We start from the raw sequence: 24300 nt of genomic DNA on the forward strand, positions 1-24300 counted from the left end.
ATCGCTACTTTATATGTATAATGAATTAGAAACAAGTATATGGTTAATATACGTTCCTGCTGACAGAAAATTTGTGTATTAATTAATTTAATTAAATGATAGATAGGAAACATTACAACTGAACGGACCAACCTTATCAAGCCATCTACGCTTAAAATATGTACTTCTAAAGAAATCGGTTCATATTTTTCTTGGAGATTACAATCAAATATTTAAATTTGCCAGAACAGAAATTACACTTGCATAGAGATATAATATGTGGTTGGATTCGGTATGACAAATGCGTAGACGTAGACGATTTATATCGGCGGTATGTTAATGGGTTTAATCAATTCACCGGTGCTGTACATTTACGATGAAAAATGGAAGAATCGCTTTGCATATTATCTAGATGTATCTCTTCCAAGTGGGACTAAGAACGACCATTTATAACTACGTATTGAAATCAGCATACCGCTTTAAAGCTTTCTACTTGTCCGCGGGTTATGATGTAGTATTATTTCGCGGCACACATTTGATAAATGCGACCGTAATCACTTATACAATAGTTAACCGTGGCGAACATGCTCGACCTTCACGATTTGTGTGCAGACCAAAATTTTCATCGGACGCAGAGCGTGAAATTGACATAATAACATCCCACGCACCTCAATCTAATCGCAACTGGAAGGCAGCGTGCCGCAAGGGCCTGAATCGGAGGCAGGTTTATATATCATAATCAAGGCTACATCTAAGCTCAATATATTATCCAGCCGAGCCTACCTGTCGCACAGTAGCTCCCCGGCGCTGTGTTATACTAACAAACGACCAGTTTCTAAGTCAGTGGCTTTTATTATAATATTATGCTGTGCTGTTGGTCGGTTGTAATTACCTGTTGATCCCTTCGATGCAAACATTATAAAGTACACAGCAGTAGATCGAGCTATAGAGGATGTGAATCTATTGAAACTGTAACTAGACTTGTAATGGCAGTTACATCTAGGAGTTTAATCTCATCTTTTCTTTATGATTTCCGAAAGGTATTTGTGATAAGCTCCGTCCAATTACTGGGAACATCAGTTTCTGTATCAGACGAGTTTCATTTAAGTCCATCTAACAACTGTATATTAATGCTAGAATTACGTATCTTTCTGTAAACGAGACCTTATCTTAAATCTTGTTACAAATAACCGTCCTCAATGGTGTGGGCTCTAGAAGATTATTAATTACTGATAGTATCAAATTCCATCAATGGTATGAATTTATAACTTTAATGGGTTTTACTCATTTACTTCATAAATATGTCGGATGTACACCGCAATTTGTTCAGCTTTCTGAGGTCAGGATACAATGAAGATAACATTAGTTTAGAATTCGACATTGCCGAACTTATCAGAGTTACTGATCCGCAAAAGGCAATCCTTAAGTTTTTTTGGCCCTTTTGCTCCTCCGGCTTAGGGTTCGTCGGTCCACGCAGGTGTATCGATTTCATCTTTACTTTTTAGTTTCACGTTTCAGAGAAGCAGACAATTTATCTTTCTTACTTCCTTTTCGTTAAGTTCAAGTGGATTTTTAAATGATTAAATCCAGTTATAATACTTGGGAACCCATAAAACACAAACTACAAGAAAATATACACAGTTATAATGTACGTTATTTTTGAGTTAAAATGTAAAATGTAGATTTTTCATCGGTAGCCGGTGTTGTAATAAATTATCACTCGGGTCATTCATCGTTCAAAACATTGTGGCAATTTATGAAAACTGTACGGAGCGAGGTTACGATGTATAGATCTATAGCCGCGCGCGCATTCCTACATAAACGGGTATGCGACTTGGTCGGCCAAGTTTTTGCCGCGTTCTTTTTGCCCACAGCGTAACCTGGTGGCGGGATCATAACTAATATTTATGGACGGTTTGTTTCGTTTTAAATTTAGTAAAATGATGAGCTTGACTCCTGCGCACACTTCAGCTTAATCGCTGTAAAGGCTGCGCTTCAACATTTTAACATTGTAGCCTGTTGTACGTATCAGATTTACAGTCCACTATCTTTCTCTGTCATTAGTTGGTGCTGCGTTGTTTTTACGACTGGCTGTTAAAGTATTTTTTTGTTCGCGTCTCGTTCAAAAGCCTCGACATTGGCAACGACTGAGAAATCAATTTCTGTTGATGTCATTTATTACTCATTTGTTTGACGTTCTTACGAATTAATAGGTGAATCAATTATGTTTCTATATTTAGCATCGTGTGTGTTTTTACTGTTGACATTTGGATTAAAAATACTCGACATATCTAAAAAAACCTTGTCTTTATCGTGTTAACAATGTGAATATGGACCTTGGGTTCCAAGAGAAACAACTTGAGTTATTTGTCAGTTTGTAATGAGCATAATATAATCAGTAATTACTGCGAAGACATTTTAAGGTGTCGCTGTAAGAAAAAAATGTCAAGAACAAGCTAAATTTTGGTTTATCTTAAGAGAGATCTTGTGGCGAGGTTGGGAATGTTAAAATGAGGTGAATAAAACGCTTAATCCATGAAACTGGGTACATATTCACAAAAAAATTTAGATTCAAATTATGATTTTGTTTCATCAAGGAAAGGGTATTAGTTGGATCCTTCAAACAACCTTGCCTATTCCAATACAGGTTCCAAAAAAACTGGGAGCCGGACCACTCCCCCTCACCTGTAGTGCCCCGGGCTTGAGACCACGTCGACCTTCCCGGAACATCCCGGGTCAGCCGTAATGATAGCGTGGGCACCCACCAATTACTGGCCATCACAATCAAAATACTACAAATTATACGTGGCCCCTTTTTTAGGGTTCCTAGGGATCCGTAACCCGAAATTATGAGATGAAGATGACTGTGCTGGTTTGGTCAATTTGAAGTGCATTTTATTCATGGTCAAAATGTTTCTTTAAAAATTGTTCGGGTAAAAATATCTGGAATGTCTTTTGCTATTACAGCATCAGATCAAACTTCTCTAAATATTCTAAGGTGCATCTTTGGTAAAACCTACTGGAGCAAGCAATCAATGAAATTCTCAAAATACAGTAGATTAAGTAAAATATCTCCAAGACAGGTTCTCGCTTGGCCGTCATTTCAGAGATTTGAGTGGAAATTGTATTTAAGCCAGTCGTTACAAGTATAATACTGAGGGTGTGTTCAATTAAATATGTATTAGCGTTTGTGGCGGTGCATTTGAATAATTGCATTGCTGCTCTGAATTTGCGCACAGCTGATTATACTGGCTCTGGTTTATGGGGTATCATTGAAGGGCGTACATTTAACAGCCGAGATTAATGATAGTGATAGGAAACTAAATGGTAGAAAAATAACCGCTATTAATCTTCCCCTCCCATTCAAGTATCAGTTTGTGCGAATAAAAACGGTAAACGTATACTAAATTGTTAGGTACGTAAATAACTAGAAAGATAATTTGAAAGGAATGTCAACTAAAATTTTTCTAACAACATAACTGATTTGATTCAAATGGAAATAGCCACCAAAAATGCTACTAAAACAGATACTTATAATGTAAGAATTTTAAAAGCACGTACGTTAGATTCATTATCTGATAACACTTGAAATGTTGTAGGAAATGCTAATCATCCCAATCTACTTGAAACTTATTAGAATCTGTGGATATATGAGTAAGCATTAGTTGGACGTGACAAGAAAAAAGTAAACATAGGCCCGAATGTTGGCGTAACACTAAAACAAAGATGACATCATAGTATCAACATCATACCTGAAGTACGCTTGGTGGATCAAATTACTGAAATGGAAGCGAAATTCTAGCTTCGTAATGAGGTGTTGGTGATACAACATGACTTTGAAATTATTTTGCTGAGAGTGGTATAATACGGAAACTATCACATTAGTCGATACAAAACAAAAGCCAAAACGAGAATAGAAAGGAAATTAAGTAGGTCATAAAAACGATTAATCAAAATACAAAATTGAAAATGAAGCAAACCAATTTACGAAATCACAAGATAATATTAGTGAAGAAGTGAGTAAATTCTTACGACGTGAATTATCAAAATTGAATTACGGAGATTGAGATAAATTTCATTTTTACGAATGGGAGCCCTTCGCCCGGCAGCGCCACGACACGGCGTGATATCGAACGCGCGTGCGCAGTTCTCGGAACCGACGCGAGATGGAGCTGCGAGCCTTCCGCGAAATATTTCGACCCAGCTACTACTTAGGGAGCAGTTGCTTCAGATAAAGCCCTCTGGGTAAAGAAAAGGTTAAGTATTAAAATACCAAGTATTTCGGTATTGATTTTTTATCGTGTCGTAATTATTTGTGATATTGAATTTATATTTAGTTCAGCTCTATAGGAAGCTAACAGTATCTAAGTAGCTAAACATCAGAGGTGGAATTGTGTAAAGCAATCGTTATCATTTGACAGTTCATAACGTACGATTATTCTGTCAAACGCTTTGTTTACTCACTTTATCGTACGTTGTGAACTGTCAAATGATTACGATTACTTTACACAATTCCACCTCAGATATGTAAAATTCTGTGATTTAAGAAGTACACATTTTAAAAACCATCAATTTACATTTAGGCACTTGTATTGCATATTAACACGAATCTTTAGTACTTCAACTAGGACTTGATGTTATGTGGCTGTGTTGTCAAGGCACATGAACAAATATTTATCCATGTGGGTAGCTATTGCCAAATACTTCACAAGACAGGACCTCTCATTTCTCTTGCGCAAACACAACACGTCTTTGGTCTAGCAGTGTACGAGTACTTAAAGCAAGTGTGTGTACAGGCATGCCATCTGTGTCTAAGGTCGTAAAACAGTCGTCCTCGTCCATAACTGCATTGAATTAAGGATTATTATCGTCCAGGGCAATGCAAGCATCAACGTATGGATTATTGTCCCCGTACGCATGCCTTCGCGTAGTGATAGTGGTGCGATGCTACCGTTCAAGATTACCCAGCGATTTTAGGGATCCTTAGAGAAATGAAACCTTTTGTGTAGTTACAGAATTCTCTACTTTTGTTCATACACTTAAAAACATCTAAAAAGCAATGGTTTTCGTATAGAACATTATTTTTTAAAACATGATTGGGCTCAATTAGATGAATAAGTAAAATAGTCATTCCGTTTTTCATAAAATTCCTAAATGCTGAGAACCTATGCCTAATATTGCTCCGTCTGGTATTATTTTTGATGTGTTTCTTTTGCGATCTGCCAAAAATAAAATTTCAGTTTTCACATACGGATCCTTTGCTGTATCTAGAAATACACCGCCATTTTTTCATATGCCTCCCGCATGCTCGTCGGCCATCGCGTTCGAATTGAATTACTTTGTTTATGCAAGAGATGCAATATTTAAATGACTTGTGTTATGTGAATTGAGTCGACGTATTGCAAATGATGGCAGTTCTTTCGTACAGTCAACAACTATAGTAAATAACCGTCGTTATTGGTATCTTGTCCATTCTAAGTCATTTCTTTACTTTACATTGTTTTCTACTTATCTAAAGTTTGTAGTTGTTTATAAAATTGTCTGTTTGGGACTCCACTGGTCAAGACATAAAAACTGCCACAGTAGAGTTATTATGCAGTCTTTAATATGCGTATGTCTGGGTCCCATAGTAACAAGCTATACTCAGATTGGGACTAATTGGCGCTACATAAAAAACCCTATAACCATAATATAGCACCATCTAGTCCTTTTTATTATTGTTTATTATAAATTCATTAGAAAATCATACTTGTGGTGATACTTGTACAAGAATTTCCATATCGTGGAGAGAATGTGCGTACTTCATAATATCCATAATGCTTTTAGTATCTAATTTAGCAAGATAATGCTAATAGATGCTGTTACTTCGGTGTATAGCAATTTATTAGATGTGGGTGGTAGTTCAAACGTTGTTAATGGTACAGTGGGATCTTCATATAAGCACGCACGACTCGCATGGCACTGAAACTTTGAATATACAATGTGAACCTCTTTGTAACGTCACTCGATTTACGAAAAAGTCCTTATAACATCGACATTTCTTGACTTTGTTGGTTTACTTTGTTTTCTGTCCGTTCAATGACGACTCTCTGTATCGTTGAAAAATGCTCAGTTCCCTAAGTGTCGTTATAAAGAGTTTGCACTGTAGTCTGTACTAAGAATTTCGGCATTACGAATATTATTAAATCCAATACTCATATTATTATTATTGTCTGTCTTGTCTTGGACTTGTATTAACAATAAATCACACAATAGCTAGATTTATAGACTTATAAATAATTCAAAGATTAAGCATATTTGTAAAGCGTAGATAAGTCTAAAAGTTTTGTTATTGTTTTTGCGTCTAATCGAAATAATGTTCTAAGTACCTAACTAATACTAATGTATTACATAACGAGGGAATGCTAATTTATCAATTATAGTTATAACTATGAATCATGACTCACACTAAATGCTACTTACTACAAGCTACAAAAAATCGATTATACATTAAGATCTATTGTCAATACACTGTCTTGTTTTGGTTCTTGTTCTAGGAATTATTGAACGTTAAGTTTCAATGATGTAATTAATTACTTCATTGTTATTATTAACTATTATTAACCGCTGTAATCAATCATTAAAGTTACAGTACAAGCTCTACACAGCCATTAATTATTATCATTGTTAGCAAAATGTTAGCCATTTTTGGTTGCGTACACGACTACTGTCTGTCATTTATCGGCTGTGTCTAAATTTAATGCCTAAATATGTATAATGTTACAGTTAAATTACTAGAGGCTAACGAATTTCTATTACTCTGCCATTTCAATCCTTTTAGTGTTCACCAGTTGGCGCCACTGTAGACTAAGGTCACTGTCACTTGCTAGTGGCGAAGACAGTGGTGCCAAATGGTGAATGATGAAGCGGTAGTACCGCGGGACTATCTGTAAGTGCAATAGTGCATCACCAGGATGGCGACACTATAGAGTAGGGTCATTTCAGTCGCCAGCCAAAACGATAGCCCTCAATCAGCTCCTTTTTCAATAATCTAAGGAAAATGGACAAGTTCCTGCACTACTAATCCCAGAGGTATGCAATAAAATTAGAAATTTCCTAGGAAACTCCATAATTCGGCGCCCGCGCAGACCAGCGGGCGTCTATTCGCAGAACCATCGCTACTCGGAAGCTTATCGAGCGATTGACTCATCGACCCCCGAGCGAAATTTTCTACGCAATTTAATTGTGGAATTTTATTTAAATTCCGTGTGCATAAAATGGAAGTTTCCTTGTATTATCATTGAGCGATAAAAAATATAGTACTTAATTGCAATTTTGTTGGAATGTAAACAAGATTATGAGAGAGACATTACGTAATTCGTTGACAATTCTATAATTTTATTTAAAAATCTGAGACCTACTACTAACAATTTTTTTCTTATGGCTACCTATAATTTTGGTGTGAAAGGTGAAACTAAAGACACTATCACACGGTAGCCTAAAGCTCCAAATAAGCGAGAAATCTACATCCTACGCTGTACTCTCCATTTGTTTTCAACCAATATTGGCATAGAATGATTCACATAAACCTACATAAAATAACCGTACATCAAGCATTATTATGTAGAGACATCGGCACGAACGGCTCTTCCGGTAAAACAAATTAGTCGGAGGTAAACTTAGTAGGAGTCGCTTTTTAAAGCAATATTTTGAAGATTCAAACTTAATATGTATGAAGAATATTGGACAATTTCGTTTCGGGTCCAATGACAGTTTAACATTCCCCCGGGACAAACTTGACCATCACTGGTTGGGTTATCATTGGCGGTCAAGCAGTAGATTCTGGCTACACAGAAGTTGCAGCGGTGGGAACGAGAGATGGGAATAGTCCCGAATTTATTGGACAATACATTTTTGTTGGAAAATAGGACTTTTTGCAACAACCTAAGATGCCCCAGAGTTAACTAGACTTATTTATTATATTTAACACCAAGTGTCATTGAGGTTAAATAGCTATTTTGTGGCGTAAGTTTACAGAAGATAAATCACTGTCTAATCTCCAACTTTTAAGTTCAAGGTGAGCTATCTAATGGAAGATTTCAATTACATAGATTTGCGTCTATGGGGTCGCAGTTCATCATCGATTGTGGGTAATTGATCGATCTAATGTATCTTTTTGTTTACGTTCGATGCTTTATCGATTACTGACGTCAATACCCGGCTGAAGGTTATCAGATGGCTCCAATCGCATGTCAATGAGGTAATAAGTCAGCAAAACAAAACTATGATCTATTATAAATAGGGCATGTTGGGGTTTATCGGATTGTATTTTACTATGTCAAATAGCTTCAGAAGCTTTTGCCAAATGTTAGTCTCCACCTTACTACAACCAATTCCTTAACAAAAAATTCCAAACTAAATAATTTTTGGGCCCAATTTTCCTGAACTTACTCGTACTTCCTTGCATAAGGATAAATTATTTACTTCGAGGCCGTTACGATTACTGTGATGCATATTTTTATCAACTTTCAACCCAACAATGTTTTGACTGGCAATCACACTTGTAATGACAGTCAAAATCCGACTAACAATAACATGTGTGTGAAACCCTCTACGCATTATGATGTCAGTCATCGAAACAGACGTGGGGTCAGTAGGGCACTTCCCGACATTATGACCTTTCCATTGTCAAATCCCTTTTGCGATTACCACGAATTCCCGTGTGTCTCAAATCTGATACTTAGTGCGTTGTATTAACTCGATCACGTATGTCTTCATGGTTAAATAAGATACAATGTGATAACGGTATTCTCACGGAGTGCAAATGTGGACGTGAGTTGTTTGTAAACCATCGGTGTACAGAGAATCCGGGGGACGTTACACATTTGGTCACACAACATGGGAATTCTTATGATGTCTTCAAAATTTGAAGGCCACCTAAGTTATGAGTAAGACGTTGTTGTGAATGGATAATTGTCAAGATCACCACCTCACTGACAAAATAAGATAAACTGGACATAAAATGCGTAGAATAATGCAAATTCACACAAGGACTTCTACAGTATTTAACTTTCCTTCAATTTGTTTACAATAAGTTTCCTCAATCATCACCTTTAGCATTGTATCATCAATGATACCTCGCCCTTCCTCTTATCTCAGGCAACAAATTCTAAACTTTATAGAATGTATCTCTTTGTTAATTAATACTGGGTTCCGTCAAGGTTATCAGCGCTATAAGTTTCAGTAAGGGACTTGTTCTTTGCAACTAAGTTTGCTAATGATCCGACCTTTTGGGGAAGGATCAGAGATATTGAGTAATTGTTCATTAATTGATAAGAATAACGGTGCATACAGCATCAACTCCCATTTGTGTTATTTTAAACAAGGGAAAATCCTGAAAATTATAATAATGAGTTGTATTTTCACTATATTTCCGAAGGAAACTTTGTACCAAAGATAACTAGAAATACGTCACTGTTTTCAACTTCGTTGTTCCAATATGAGAAGATAAAGAAATAATAACATAGTTTAGTCTTTACGATGTCTTTAATAACATGGCTATCTTTCCCACTTTCTAAAAACCAGAGTGCCCTTATTTCTGATCGTAAATTTCCCATCGTATGCCCCATCCAAACAATACTACTTGCCACTTCGCACTATCTCTTATCTGGTGCTATCGGTCCATCGCATTCCTCTGTTATCTGGTAGAAGCCCGCTGATCATTTAATGTGCTTTTGAGTACATTAATTATAGATAAAATTGCTGTTTAATTCGATGATATCGCTCTCTAATTGAGGAACCTCAGTTTAGATTTCGAGGCAGTAAAATGCATTGTGTTGCTCAGCAGTAAGTTGATGGAGCTCCATTTTCATCGTTAGAAACTCTTGTGGAGTAACTTTACGAGTAAAATCTGAACGATAAATAAGTTATGCTCAGTTAATAAATAATATATTTGGTAGTGGTAAAAGCCAGGCTTGTGGTAACTAAGTACTATTTAAAGATCCAAATAAAAATATAAACAACAACAACACTGCTACTAAAATTTCGTTCCCACCGAACTACAAAGTGGCTACAATAAGCAAGCAACACTATCTCGACTGTGACATATAACAAAAGTAGAATCAGAATGAACCCATCAGTGGCGATGTTATCTTGCTACCAACTTGAGTTGCCTTCAATTTATTAAACCGAGTCATAATGAACAAGTCAGAAGCCACGCTGATGGTTTTAAGTCCGTAACAATAGTTTGGAGGTGCCTTTTTAATTTGGCGATTAGATGATAAAAGATCAAAATGATTATTGGTAGCCACGAAGTTGAACAGTTGAAATTTTGTATTAGAAATCAGATGAGCCCGATAAGTGGACTTGAATTTGATTTGAAAGCAACTTATAAGGGTCAGAATCATGTGGCTGGTACTGAAATTAGTATAGCTACTAAAGTTAATGAAGATGCTAAACTTAGTCATTACAATAATGAATGGAACTTAGGAAGTAATATCTAACCGATCGGTAATGGTGAGTGTAATTTAGAAGCACAATTTAACGGTCAAAGGCATATTACTGAAATTAGATACGTCTACACTGCTAATGACGTTAGAAAACATTATCATATTGAGGGTTTCCCATGAGATCGTGACCTAGGGGATAAGATGTGTTATTAGAAACGGAAATTGCTACGACCTGTGAAGCGTAGGCCTCTTCGACACTATCGGAGACATACAGTGGCCGTACACGTAATCGTTGGAAAGCCACGTAATAATTTGTCAGCTCTTAACGATTGGCGATAGTAATACTTTGTGTGTAGTTATAGTCCAGCTATTTATTCAATTAAAAGGCCTATTAACATGAACATTTGTCTTTACGTAGGAACGGTTTAATATTACACTGATTACACTCTAGGGGTATTTGTGATCTGTATTTTTATAGATTTGCATTTTGCTCATACTGGTGGAATTCACAAGTGAATTATACACTTCTAGTTAGATCTCTTAATACATCTATGTAGTCAAAATTTTATCAATTTACAAATTTTGTTGTTTAGATTCTAGTCTTAGGTCCCTTATTTTAAGGCAGGAATTCATGCCCTCAAACCTTTTACCGTCAGTCCATTGTTCTCTTTGGAGAGATAATCTAAACTAGTATTTATTTAAGTATGACATTAATTCTATTTGTATTATTAATTTATTTGGACATGATGTGTATTTCTTTCTTATTAATACTGCAATTGTTTATTATTAATAAGAAAATATATTGAAAATTTGACATGTAATGAACATTATGAATAAATTTTTTATTCTTATTATTCTTATGATTCAAACACTCACCTCCAGCGCCTCTTGGGCCGTGTGGAGGTAGTCCCTCAACATGGCCTCCTGGATGCTGAGCCATTCTAGCCTCGGGTCTTCTAGCTGCGTCACCTCTGTAACAAAAATATTAAATAATTTAGTCCACAAGTCCAAGATTAATCTTCTCTTCTTCTGTGATAAGGCGTTTTAAGGGTAATAGATTACATGATAATTTCTTATTATTGTCTCTTGTCTCGTTTAATAATTATAATGGGATCCCGAAAAAAGTTATCATTAGCAGACAGTCACGCGTTTCCGAGGAAATATACAACATTTACGATGTAGATAAACACCATTTTATTACACCTAATGAACAAGAATGTATACGTGACAGCGTCAGGCGGCTATACGTCATAATCTTAGCACCTTTAGCTATTCGATTTTGTTTATTGTTAATCAGATGACACTTGAAATAAAACAGCTCACAAAACTTGTTGACTTAGACAATTTGTCTATTAATTTCGTTAGCTGCAACCGGAGGTTCCAAGAAAAAGCAAACTTTATTTAATTAAATTTAATTTAAAAGAAAGAAATTACAATTAAACTAAAATTAGCCTAGCCTAGTGATACCGTCTCGAAGTATGAAACGAATATGATTATAAAATAATTAGTAAAATTAATTTGACAATTGATTGCAATGTTGATTTGGGTAAACTGGGTCAGCGTCGATGCAGCGATCTTCATAGATTAGGCGTACGTAACATATTCATTATACAGAAATTATTTTACAAACAATCAAAAATGCATATTGTTTAATGGCAACCGCTAAAAATTAAATGAATTACAAGGTGACTAGGTATTACAGAGCTTAATTTTTAAACTTTTGTCTAACCTTTTCTTAATACTGTGACAAGGCCATAAAAAGAAAGAAAAAGCTAACGGCAAGATTTAATTGAAAGCTCTAACAATTTTTTTTGTTATTGGCCGACTGTCAGTGTGCATTATAGTTGACCTGTTTTTGATCTTATAGTGCGTCCAGTTAGATAGTAGATACCAGATGTAAAATATTTTAAAATTTGGAGATGGCAACCCTAAAATAAAGAAGCTGCGATAAGGGTATAAATTAAAGTGCCTAATGGTGAGGCTTCATAAGCTGTCCCCAGCTAAATGTTAGAAGCGTCTTAGGTACCAAAAACGGCACATGAAACTGATCATTGTGGCATCTAAGATGATTGTAATAGATGCGAATTTGCCACAAAGATCACAAAGATGTAAGTCTGATTTGAAAAATATTTAATTTAAAGATGGCAACGTTAAAAATATAGAAGCTGCAAAAAACAGCCTATTGGATAGGCTTCATAAGGCAAGTCCCCAGCTACATGTTAGAAGCGTCTTACATCAAAAAAACTGAACACAGGCATCTTAGCTGATTGTAATAGGTGCGAATTTGCAACAAAGATGCAGTCTGTGTTGACTGTACCTAAATATCCGCAAATTCCAAGTTGAAAGTTAACCAGGTCGCAAACTGACCTAACGCGAGTTTTATGCTAAAGCGCCTACGCACTGACATGCTTTGTGTCAGGCGTCCAAGTTTGGGCATGTTGGATCGCAAGTTAGCTTTTGTTTACCTAGAGAACTTTCTTTAGTTATACAATTTTATACGCTTTCTATTGTTGTACAGCTTTAGCTTGATTATGAAAATTATTTCACTGAATATTATATGGAACCACTTCTGAATTCATATCACTATCACTCAACAGATTTCGTTACATCAATGTGCTGTAAAGTTTCTGCAACAAATCTTTGATCCAATTAACACTATTGTCAAATGATACCAAATCATAAAAAAAACTCGAGGTTTACAAAATCCAGCAGTAAGGTGCTCTAACTAACCGTATTATCCTACATTGCCTAATTGCTCGAATTGTCCATACAAATGTTTTGAATGGGCTCAGGAGCGTAGTGGTTAATGTCATCGTGGTATGCCAAGCACGCCAAGGTTGGACGATTAGGCAAGCATGGCAGACGGAAAAGATACAGAGAATATTGTAGTAAGTACATTTTGTAGTTTAATGGAAGATAGAGAAGTAAATAGAGATATAACAAATACAAAAAATAGTGATTATAAAGTCAAAATTCTATTTGGAACAAACTAATATGAGTGGCCTACAACCCTAGAACTTGGAAATAAAAACAATCGACTTATTTCTAGAAATCGACTGATGATAAAATTAAATAAAAATTAACTAAAACTATAAGAGACAAAAGGTTACTTCAAAAGACAAATTATCCAACTAAATTAAAGGAAAAAATATATAAGTAATTGAAAAGTACCACCATAAGACAAAACAAGACCTTGTTTTGCGCCATTTAGTGACTTATGTAACTACCGTCAATGCCAAAAAGCAAATCGTCAATGTAAAACAAATTAGTCACCGCCCAACTATTCGCCACGATCAGCTACCGATTACCGATGACGAAATTAATCATCGATCGGTACAAAGGCATCCGATAAAATACGATAAAAATTTACTGCATTGCGATTTTGGTTCCGAGTCGTAAATTAGGGCGTGGTTCACGCGTTTAATAATGCGATAATACTTTTATGAATTGTGATATAGGCGGAATTCCGAAATTCAGACAGCTAATATGCAAATAGATAATTAAGCTTTAAATAAAATACTAACACTTCGCACGAGAAGATAACACGAGAAAGTTAAAAAAAAAACGTAAATTTGAAAAACTGAAACGTGTTACTATGCTAAAAATTGTGAAAAATGAACAAGTGATTACAACAGTTTCATAGTAGATTGTCTTCTCCCAAAATCGAGTGTAGGTACCGAGTTACGAGGGGGTTCCCCGCAAAAGTCCAAAGGCGCAGCGGGATTCGAACCCGCGTTCCTCGGATCTGACCTGACACTGACACCATTGGTCTATTATCGCCTCTAAAAGGTTACAAGTTTAGTCTGGTCATTTTATTTACAAATAAAAATTCTATAATAATCTGTCAAAGTAATGGAAACTTTCCCAAATAGAGAGCTCTAAAATAGATACCACTCTAGGATCAGCCTTGGATCACTTATACTGCGATTAGTGAGTCAGCAAACAAGCTGACAATTTGAGGTTAGAAGTCAGTGGACAGTGTCGCTGCGATATAGGAACTATATGGAATATGTATTGCTGTGAGTCAACAAGTTAATGGTGATGCTAGGAATTGGTCAGGCGCAACTATTTACATGAGTTGCAAGGTTCTGTAGACAGGTCGTGAATAATTCGTTAGTGTCCTGTTACTTTTTATAGATGTATCAGATTTTTCTCAACTCGAAAGTTCCCCAACTACTATCGTATAGAATAGAGTAAGTATGCTACGCGTAAGTATGAACCATCCAATTTTTAACTGGCCAAGTTAATTTACATCTTTGAAGACCCCAAACATATTTTTACTGTGTTAAATTACCACACAAATCTTCAAAACGACGACACAAATCAAAGCACAGGACTCTTACCTCAAAAAAGGTTAAATAGGTGTGAAGCTAAAGAAGTGACTTAAGTTGCAGCAACCAGTAGTTACGACAAAAACAGAAGACGCTCAAAGGATTTTAATACTCCACTCTGAAACCCTAAAGCCAGCGGCATAGCGACTAGGAATCAATCGGATGGCAGCTGCATTCCGCGGTCACCCGCCCGCCGCGTGACAGTGGACGATCTTTCAATTATTATGCTCAATTCTGGAGGCAAGGACGATCCAAAGACTGATTGCTGTACAACTACTAGACAATGTCAAAAGGTTGTGTTTAATATGAATAGCTATAAAATTACAAAGTTAGTAACATCACTGATGGGAACCGTAACTTCAGCACTTTGAATATTTTATTAGGCTAGCAAAATTGGATACAATTCAATTATATTTTTTTTAAATCATGAATTAAACCTACTAGATGCCAGCACAGTAATTACAGACATTACTAAATTAATGATATTTAAAAAGAGAATAATACATACTACAGAAATAATAAAGTATAATTAATAATAGGAAACTGATCAATGATGGATTTAAATTGGAGAAGAGCCTATGTTTCATAAAAATCAGAGTCGCCAGTTATTATAACGGCTTAATTAAACATTAAGATAAATAAAGTAAACTCTGTAAACAAACAGAAGACGTCAGACTTTCCAAAGACGTCATCAAAGGTGATAGCGTACATAGTCTTCCAATTACGTTATCAATTTGCCTTTATTATCGTCCGATGCAGTGCAAAGAACGAATGGCTATAGACGTCAAAGATCGGAATCTTCCAAATATGGAAAATATTTGACATTTATTTTTGTTGCTTATAACGCGGCGTACAAAGTCAACGTCAAACGTTCCTATCGACGTCATAGTATCCTTACGCCGACGTCAACGTCTGAAGGAGGCAATAACAGTACTTTTCTATAATAAGCATTGTGACATTTGTGACTCGGCCTACGGCCTATACAGGGTGTCTCAATAAGTAGTGTCCAGCGAAAGCCCAGAGGTAGAGCATCAGTAGGGCTCGAATCATCCCCATCCACCCCAACATACATAAGGATGATTCCTGTAGTCCTTTCGATGCTCTACCTTCTGGGCTTCAGCTTGACACTACTTTTTTGGACACCCTGTATAGGAGACCACAGCCTCAGACACTCCAAACCAACACCTGTTCTTGATTAATAATTTATAGCTTTGCTTGTGTATATCGTCCTGCCGAGGTCCTCGGATCAGATTAGGAAAACAATGCCGGCCGAATTCCTTGCTAATTTGATTTGTGCAGCTGTGCCGCAGGACCGTATTCGGGGGATTTATTTATAGCCCTGGGGCCCCGAGTAAGAAAATTATGAACATGAGTTAATAAGTATACATATTTTTAACTACAAAGTATAAGCAGTGATGGCTTTTAGGTGTGAAGTTTTATGGACTATGCAAAGCTCCCCAATATTATTCTTATGAAAATATCAAGATCATTTTTCTTGATCTGTTCACGTCTTGTCATAAATATGATAAATAGATGTCAACTTAATATGAAATATTTATTACATAGCATTATTACGGAAATAAAGTTTATAGGTGAAATGTATTAAAAGTAGAGGTGTTTTGATTTACTGAATGCACTCGGTAGTAGCTACAGACTTTTAATATTCCCGAACAGAAATGGCTGATTCTATCTCCAAAATATTTACAAGTCCTGTGACAAGCATGACCCACATTGACATTCAAAGAGACAGAAATTATGCGCTTGCACTGACCAAGTCCAAAGGTCAGGGGCCCCGTAGCACCCGCAACTGTGAAATACGGCCCTGCCACATCGGAATCTGGCTAGAGTTTCCAAATCACTTATCTCCAGAGGCCATCTGCCCGTCAGCGGTATTAGGATAATTGTGACAAATTCCTCAAACTCCATTCCATTTAGGAATGTTTTCCCTAGGGCCATGATGCGTGACATCCCATAAAGATCTGTTTGATGCACTTTAATAACTTTTTGAACCAGTATGACCACTTATTTTTGGTACACAATTAGAATTAGTAGTTTGACACATCATACTTACCGTACGTTATGAACTGTCAAATGAATACGATTGCCTTACACAATCGCACTACTAATCCAGGACCGGTCATTGCGAAAATCCTTAGGGAAGCCTTTGTCCAGCAGTAGATGTCATTCGGCTGAAACGAACGCACTTGTATTTCTTTCTGTAACCTTATCTAGATTTTGCTCTACATTAACGGAGAAACACTTCGAAGGTTATACTTTAGCTTTAAAAGTTAAGAACATGGTTGAACAGCTTATTATTGTTGAGGCGAAGTAAATAAGTAAATTACTATGGTCATAAACTTTTCACCTCGGAATCTTAATAATGATCATGAGATTGTAGACGGAGCAAATTGAATGAACAATTTTTTGACAATGCACAAAATGTGGAGATTCCCACGGTGGTGAAAGTCCGAACCAAAGAATATGGGGGACCTGCGTTTTATTATACTTTGATATTTCGATTGGTATTCATCGAGTCGCAGCATTACACGTAACCCAGTTCTATTATGGAGAATTCGACAATTTATTAGTATCGTGACAATTATTATGTAAACCCAAAGACAGCTTGTCGGCGAAGAACAAAAAAATCGGTCAGCAAGCATCAAAGTGGTCGTGACCTGCGCTCACGGTTGATTTTGCTATTCAGTGCGCGTCGTCACCTGTCAAATACTAATAAAGATTATCAAAAGAAATCCACTGTGTCCATCGGATTTCATAGTGCTGTGACTTTCGTATACGGAGTGATTATCGCTTCGTATACTGGGACCGTTTCTACTTGATACTTTACGGACTTGTGACTAAAGATTAGTAGGATTACTTATACAGGTAGATTAATAGTCTAGCTTTTTAATGCTTTATAAATATTTATAAACAAATCGGAGGCCAAATAATATCGAAATGCTAATTTGCGGCTTCACTTTGGCTCGTATTGTATTGTCAGTCGACTTACCTAATAAGCATGCATAATTAGAGCGCCAATAAAGAAGTCATGGACGTTTACAAATAATTATGCCACAAACTCATGTATACTATGTATTCTATTTAACTATATTCGTTTTGGGGCTATGTAATTAATGTAATATTCGGATGAAACTAATGAAAAGCATTTGAGAAGGGTCTTTAAAGGCTTTTTTTTAACTCCACGCATTTCTATTTTGTGCTCTACGAGAGATCAAGCGTCAACAATTCCTATCAACACTGCAAAATTAGGTTTTATTCCGCAACAAATGAGGTATGTTACGCCTAATGTGCTTTATAAGAAACACTGGTATCCGTAGACAAAGTGACATTACACATCGTTAATTCGATTGCACGTGACAACCCGAAACAAAGCGATCGTGAAGACCACACGCAGACCAATATTGATATGCATCTCTTCCAGTTAGAAGAACTGGGTTTGATAGACCGATAGAGGATGAGGATAGCACGTATCACGTATAGCAAGCCATTATTATGATACACACATAACTATAACATATACCTACGTTGATATTAAATTAAACAAAAATAACAGAACGGATCATTATCCGTCCTTATCATTGTAGCTATCACTTTTTGTCAGTTATGAGAGAGCGAAATATTTGACGATTCTTTTATTTACTTCATTGCTTTTTTGTCGCATGGACTCTATCTAGGTTTGGATTAAGTAGGTAGTTAGTTGTTTTGTAACACTCGTATTTTTTTGTCAAATAATTTCTGCGGCAAAAATAACACAACAAAATGTAGGTATGTTTCTCAATGTTATCGATGGCACATCTGTGTTAAAAAAACATTAAAACTATTGTTGATTACTGTTGAAAAGACTTAAAGATCGCACTTCGATAAAACGACTATTACACAAAAATTTACATAGAAGTAGCATTATAAACACTAAATAATGACTATGTTCACATTACAACATTATTTAAGTACATCAGCGCTATAATTTAAGTTGCTAATGCAAATAACTTACATTTCAAACGAAATGAGGTGTAAAATAATATATATTCAATTGTACAGACGACGGCATGTTAAGCGACACACTGTCTTAAACCGTTGTAATAAGTGATTTTATTATGCAATAAAAATGTTTAGTCTGACGTTGCTTACTGTACACCAGAATCACCAGCAGTGCCGTATTATCCATAAGGCACTTTAGGCCAGTGCCTAGGGGCCCACTATGACCAGGGGCCTAGCACTCCCGAATAAAAAAAAGAAAAAAAAACACATGTTAAAGATTATTTTTATGCAACAAAACTCAAACCACCTCAACACTTCGCCATATTTTGGTTTACACATTAAATCGTCATATTTCGATATTGTGGAAGTTAATTCATTTTCGTATCGTTTAGGCCATAGAATTAGATTTTTAAATCGGAAATAATTCCTACAAAAGATTTTATTGTTTTAATGGCTTCATTTGTTGCCCATTAATACTATCCTAGGTTTTCGACTTCAGCGGAGTGTGCTTAAGTGGTGGGGCCCCTCGAAAGGGCCATTTTTGCGGTTTTACTGTTATACCGCGTAAAGGACTTACTTACTGTATCGAAAACTGATCTTCATGACGGTTGAAGGACATTGAATAAGACCAAATTCATATGTTTTGGACAAACTGTTCTCGTGCTTATCTTCGACAAAGTAGAAAATATACCCGCAGGGTCCCAAACCTTGAAAAGGGCCGCCTTAACCACGTATCTCTGTCAAGCCTCACGAGTTGGATTTACCTATCCTTGTTCCTCCTTCATCCTTAACTACGGTTGCTGCACATCTTCTCTGCACCCTCCTGAACGACTCTGTGTTATCTACTATGGTTGCCCCTCTTCCTTGCACCCTACTGCACGACTGCGTTGCCTAGCCGTACGCCTGGTCCAAGGTTCGACGCCACAAAATCAACTTCATACGCGAGAAAATAGTTTGAATACTATTTCCCGTGCTTGCAACATTTTTCTTTACTGCTTCGTCCCTATTAGTCGTAGCGTGATGGTATAATATCCTATAGCCTTCCTCAATTTACGAGCTAGACCACACAAAAATAATTATTTAAATCAAACCACTAGTTTCTGAGATTAGCGCGTTCAAACAAACTAACAAACAAACTCTTCAGCGTTTTAATATGAACGAACCTGTTGTTGTGTATTTTTGGAGTCGGACCTTGGACCAGCTGTAAGACTTGGCAAGGCGCAGACGTGCAGGAGGGTGCAAGGAAGAGAGGCAGCAACCGTAGTAAAGGAACGGCTGCACTGGGATGAATAAGGAGAGACGAATCCAACTCGCGAGGCTTGACAGGAATATTCTGGTTAAGGTGGCCCTTTTCAAGGCTTTGGAGCTTGCGGGTGACGAGCCATTGGACGTAGAGAGGGTTATTAATTATACGTATATTTTCTACTTTGTCGAAGATAGGCACGAGAACGGTTTGTCCAAAATATACAGGGTGGAAACGATAAGTGATCTCACTCGATTATTTCTGAACTATACAAGATATCAAAAAACTAGTTACTGATCCTGAAAGTGCTTCATGAGCTCTATCAAACGGTACCAATAATAGGTTAAATAATAAACTGGATCTAGCCGAAAATTCAATGTTTCCGGCTTCCATACATTTGGTACCGCCTCATTATAAAAAACTACAAAAGATATCGTAAAACTGGTTACTGATCCTAAAAGTGCTTCACGAGCTCTATCTAACAGTATTAATATTAAGTTCCAGAATAAACTGGATCTATCTAAAAAATCAATGTTTCCTTCTTCCATACATTTAGTACTATCACAGATATGGCACTCGTCTCTTGATAATATTATAGCTATATATTATAGCCTAAAACTAATGTTTTTCATAAATAATTTTAAATAAGAATGCAATTTACGAGTTCATTTTAAGTTTTTTAAAAATTACACTTCTAATATTGAGTGGTTGGCATACATTTAGTATGGAAGCTGGAAACATTTAATTTCGGATAGATTCCGTTTATTCTGTAACCTGTTATTGGTATCATTTGAAAGAGCTCGTGAAGCACTTTCAGGATCAGTATTCAGTTTTTCGATATCTGGTATAGTTTAGAAATAATCGAGTGAGATCACTTATCGTTTCCACCCTGTACCTATGTATTTGGTCTTATTCAATGCAGGATTAAATGCCCTTCAATCATCATGAAGATCAGTTTTCGATACTGCAAGTCCTTTACACGGTATAACCGTAAAACCGCAAAAATGCCCCTTTCGGGGGCCTACACCACTTAAGTACAACTCCGTCGAAGTCGAAAACCTACGATAATCTTAAAGAACAACCAATGAAACCATTCTACTAATATTATAAATGCGAAAGTTTGGATGTCTGGATGTTAGTTACTCTTCCACGCAAAAACTACTGAACGGATTTTTATGAAACTTTACAGTATTATTGTTTATAACCCAGAATAACATATACATAGGCTATAATTTATGACGATCTGAAGCCGCGGGCAAAAGCTAGTTAAAACAAGAAAACCTTTTGTAGGAATTATTTCCGATTTGATTGATTTTCATGTCCTATTCTACTGGCCTAGTTGGCATTACTGCTTTGGTTTACATGACTTTATGTACATTTTTATTTTTTAATGTTTATGTCAGTTTTATAAAAATATGCAAGATTTTCCTATTCTGTTTAATTTTTTAAATGACTCGGATACTTCTTGCTGTACTAGATAGTGCCGAAAGTCTTCTTTTCACTTGAAGGAAAGCGTACCTATATACCATTGCAATGTGATGACTGAAGTCTGTTGTGGATGATGATGGTACCTTCATTCTATTTCGTAATGTAGATAGTAAAAAATTCCAAATTGCGGTTTTGTGGGGGGGGCCGACACGAGCTGTGCCTAGGGGCCCCGAGATGGTTAATCCGGCCCTGATCACCAGATGTTATCTTGTCCAGGTATAATAAAAATCATAGTAAATTGTGGAGGGAAGAAAGAAGGACCACATTCCATTTAGTACTTGTGGACAATTTTAACTAGTGACAGTACATTCGCTGCTAAAACATCCAGAACTTTTGCAGAGCTGTGTATTTTTTACCAAATAAATCGCGAATAAGTGTTTCATTAATATCTTACAAAACAAAGCTAAACACTGACATATTTTGTAGATATAAGGGAGCTTACAGACACACGACTGCATTATAATTGTATCGCTGCTTTTAGTATCGCGTGTTTTGCGACTGTATCGATGCGCTGCAAGTGCTGTAACTCGACTGAATCGCGTTTGTGTCGTTGCAAAAAGTCGCAATGTAAAAGAGCCCTAATAGTTGCGCTTGGGCAACAAAAATGTATAACTATAAGCCTAATGTGCTTTCGACTCTACAATCTACATATAACGCAAAACGTATTTGAATGAAAGCTATCAGGATCCCATCAGGGTTCGCTACAACCGGATAGACCTCTACAGCACATGAAACTTTACATTTTTAAACAAAACAGCACCTTATCTTAACTGTTTAAGATCCTACAGTGTATAACCTAATGTGCATATGTATATCCCTACATTTATTTCTGTATAGATGTTTAATGCGTAAATTGTACGCCTTAGGGTGAGGTAACGTGTTTTTGTTTCCAGGTCTAATAACCCTGGAAAATTCCTGGCACGCATAAATTATCTGTTTTTATCTAAATGGTCGCGGTAAATCTATTACAGAACTTGTAATTTTTACTTTGGACGATAGAACCTGATCTGGGCTTGAGAGATGTGAAACAAAGTTGCACTAAAATAAAAATAACAGAGTTAATAATTGCAAAGTACACAAGAAAAACAGAGGAAAAGGAAAAATACACCCATGGGCATACAATCATCTTGTATCAATTAAAACTACTCCTGAAACATAAGACTCACTAAAATCTGTAAATAACAATAACGTGCAATACATTAAAAAAAAACATGGCCACTTTTTTTAAATACCAAACTAAAATAAAGAAAAATGTCAGGAAACTATGACAGATTAAAAAATTGACCAAGCAGACTTATTTGACTACACATTACTCGTATCTCCGCTTAAGGACAGAAAAAAGTAAAAATATATGAATTACTAATAGCTAGACGCTAAAAACCATAATAAATCAGTAGTTAATTAACATTAAACGGTTTTAAAAATAAAAGAACTCGCGTACTATTAAGAAACGCCCAAGGCTCACATTGTGGCAATTTATCGAGTACAAGTTGTACGCGAATTTAATATACAGTGTGAGTCACGTTAAAGTGTACATATGAAAATAGATAAAACTAAACCTATTTTTATCGACAAAAAAGAGGTCAAAAATTTTTTGAGATTTTTTTTAAATTTTTTATAGAATTTTTTTTCTTCCAATTACTTATTGTGAAGAAAACGTAATAACTTTTAAACTAAGCGGTATATCCTGATAAAATAATATTTTTTTGGTTATTTGATAAATTTCTCAAAAAAATGCCCCTATAACAGGTGGTTTTAATTACTTTGTATTATTCTCTATCGTATTATCTTTGTAAAACCAAAAATCGCATGTCTCTATCCCTATCACAACATTTGCTATGATCGTTTGAACAAAGGCCTGCCACAACATTATTCTCCGCTACAGGTAGAGACAATTTTAATTTTAACTAAAATGCTTATTTTACTTCGAAATCTTTTGTTTTTATTTGAAATCTAACTTGTCTTTATCAAAATTACAAATCTAGAGCCATTTTCATTTTCGTTGTTAACGAAGCGTTGAATGGCGCGCCCGGAGAGGCTTAGTTCAAACAATCATTGCAAACGTTGTGATAGGGATAGGGACATGCGATTTTTGGTTTTACGAAGGTAATACGATAGAAAATAATACAAAGTAATAAAAACCACCGGTTATAGGGGCATTTTTTGGATAAATTTATCAAATAACCAAAAAAACACGAATTTTTAAGCAGATTTTTTTCAAAAAGTATCATTTTTTATTATTTGTTGGCCTTTTTTGTGTATTTTATGTATTTTTTTAGTATCGCCTGTTATTTAGCATTATTACTGTTTTTATTTTATCAGGATATACCGCTTAGTTTAAAAGTTATTACGTTTTCTTTACAATAGGTAATTGGGAGAAAAAAAATTCGATAAAAAATTAAAAAAAAATCTCAAAAAATTTTTGCCCCCTTTTTTGTCGATAAAAATAGGTCTAGTTTCATCTATTTTCATATGTACACTTTAACGTGACTCACACTGTATTATTTTAATTAGTAATTAGTGATGTGACATCTACAGTTGTGATGCTCAATGGGGGTGCCACCTCTGGGGGGCTGGGTGGTATTGAATAACAGGTATTTATAAACAAACCCGGAGAACGAGCATAACTTTGTAGTTATAAAGTCTAAGCAATTTAAAGTAACGAGTACACATAATAATACATGTCCACAAGCGAATAGAAATTAGCTATCGTGCATACAAAATACAAACTCAACTAGCATTGACTCTTAAATCGTACATTTCTTTCAAGATGTAGCCATATTCTTAGTTGTATTTGTCTGTCTTTCAATAGATGTATCATTAACATAATTAAAAA

General features: G+C 35.8%; 1 protein-coding gene across 1 annotated transcript in view; it reads right to left on the reverse strand.

Annotated features, from left to right (window-relative positions):
• LOC135081389 (protein kibra) overlaps positions 1-24300 on the reverse strand; it is an 80259-nt gene that overhangs the window by 33701 nt on the left and 22258 nt on the right. The window contains exon 3 of the mRNA XM_063976109.1: positions 11283-11377. Within this exon, the coding sequence (XP_063832179.1) occupies positions 11283-11377 (95 nt within the window). The remainder of the gene's footprint in view (positions 1-11282; positions 11378-24300) is intronic.

Source organism: Ostrinia nubilalis, chromosome 19, assembly GCF_963855985.1.
Source record: "Ostrinia nubilalis chromosome 19, ilOstNubi1.1, whole genome shotgun sequence".
Classification (NCBI taxonomy): domain Eukaryota; kingdom Metazoa; phylum Arthropoda; class Insecta; order Lepidoptera; family Crambidae; genus Ostrinia; species Ostrinia nubilalis.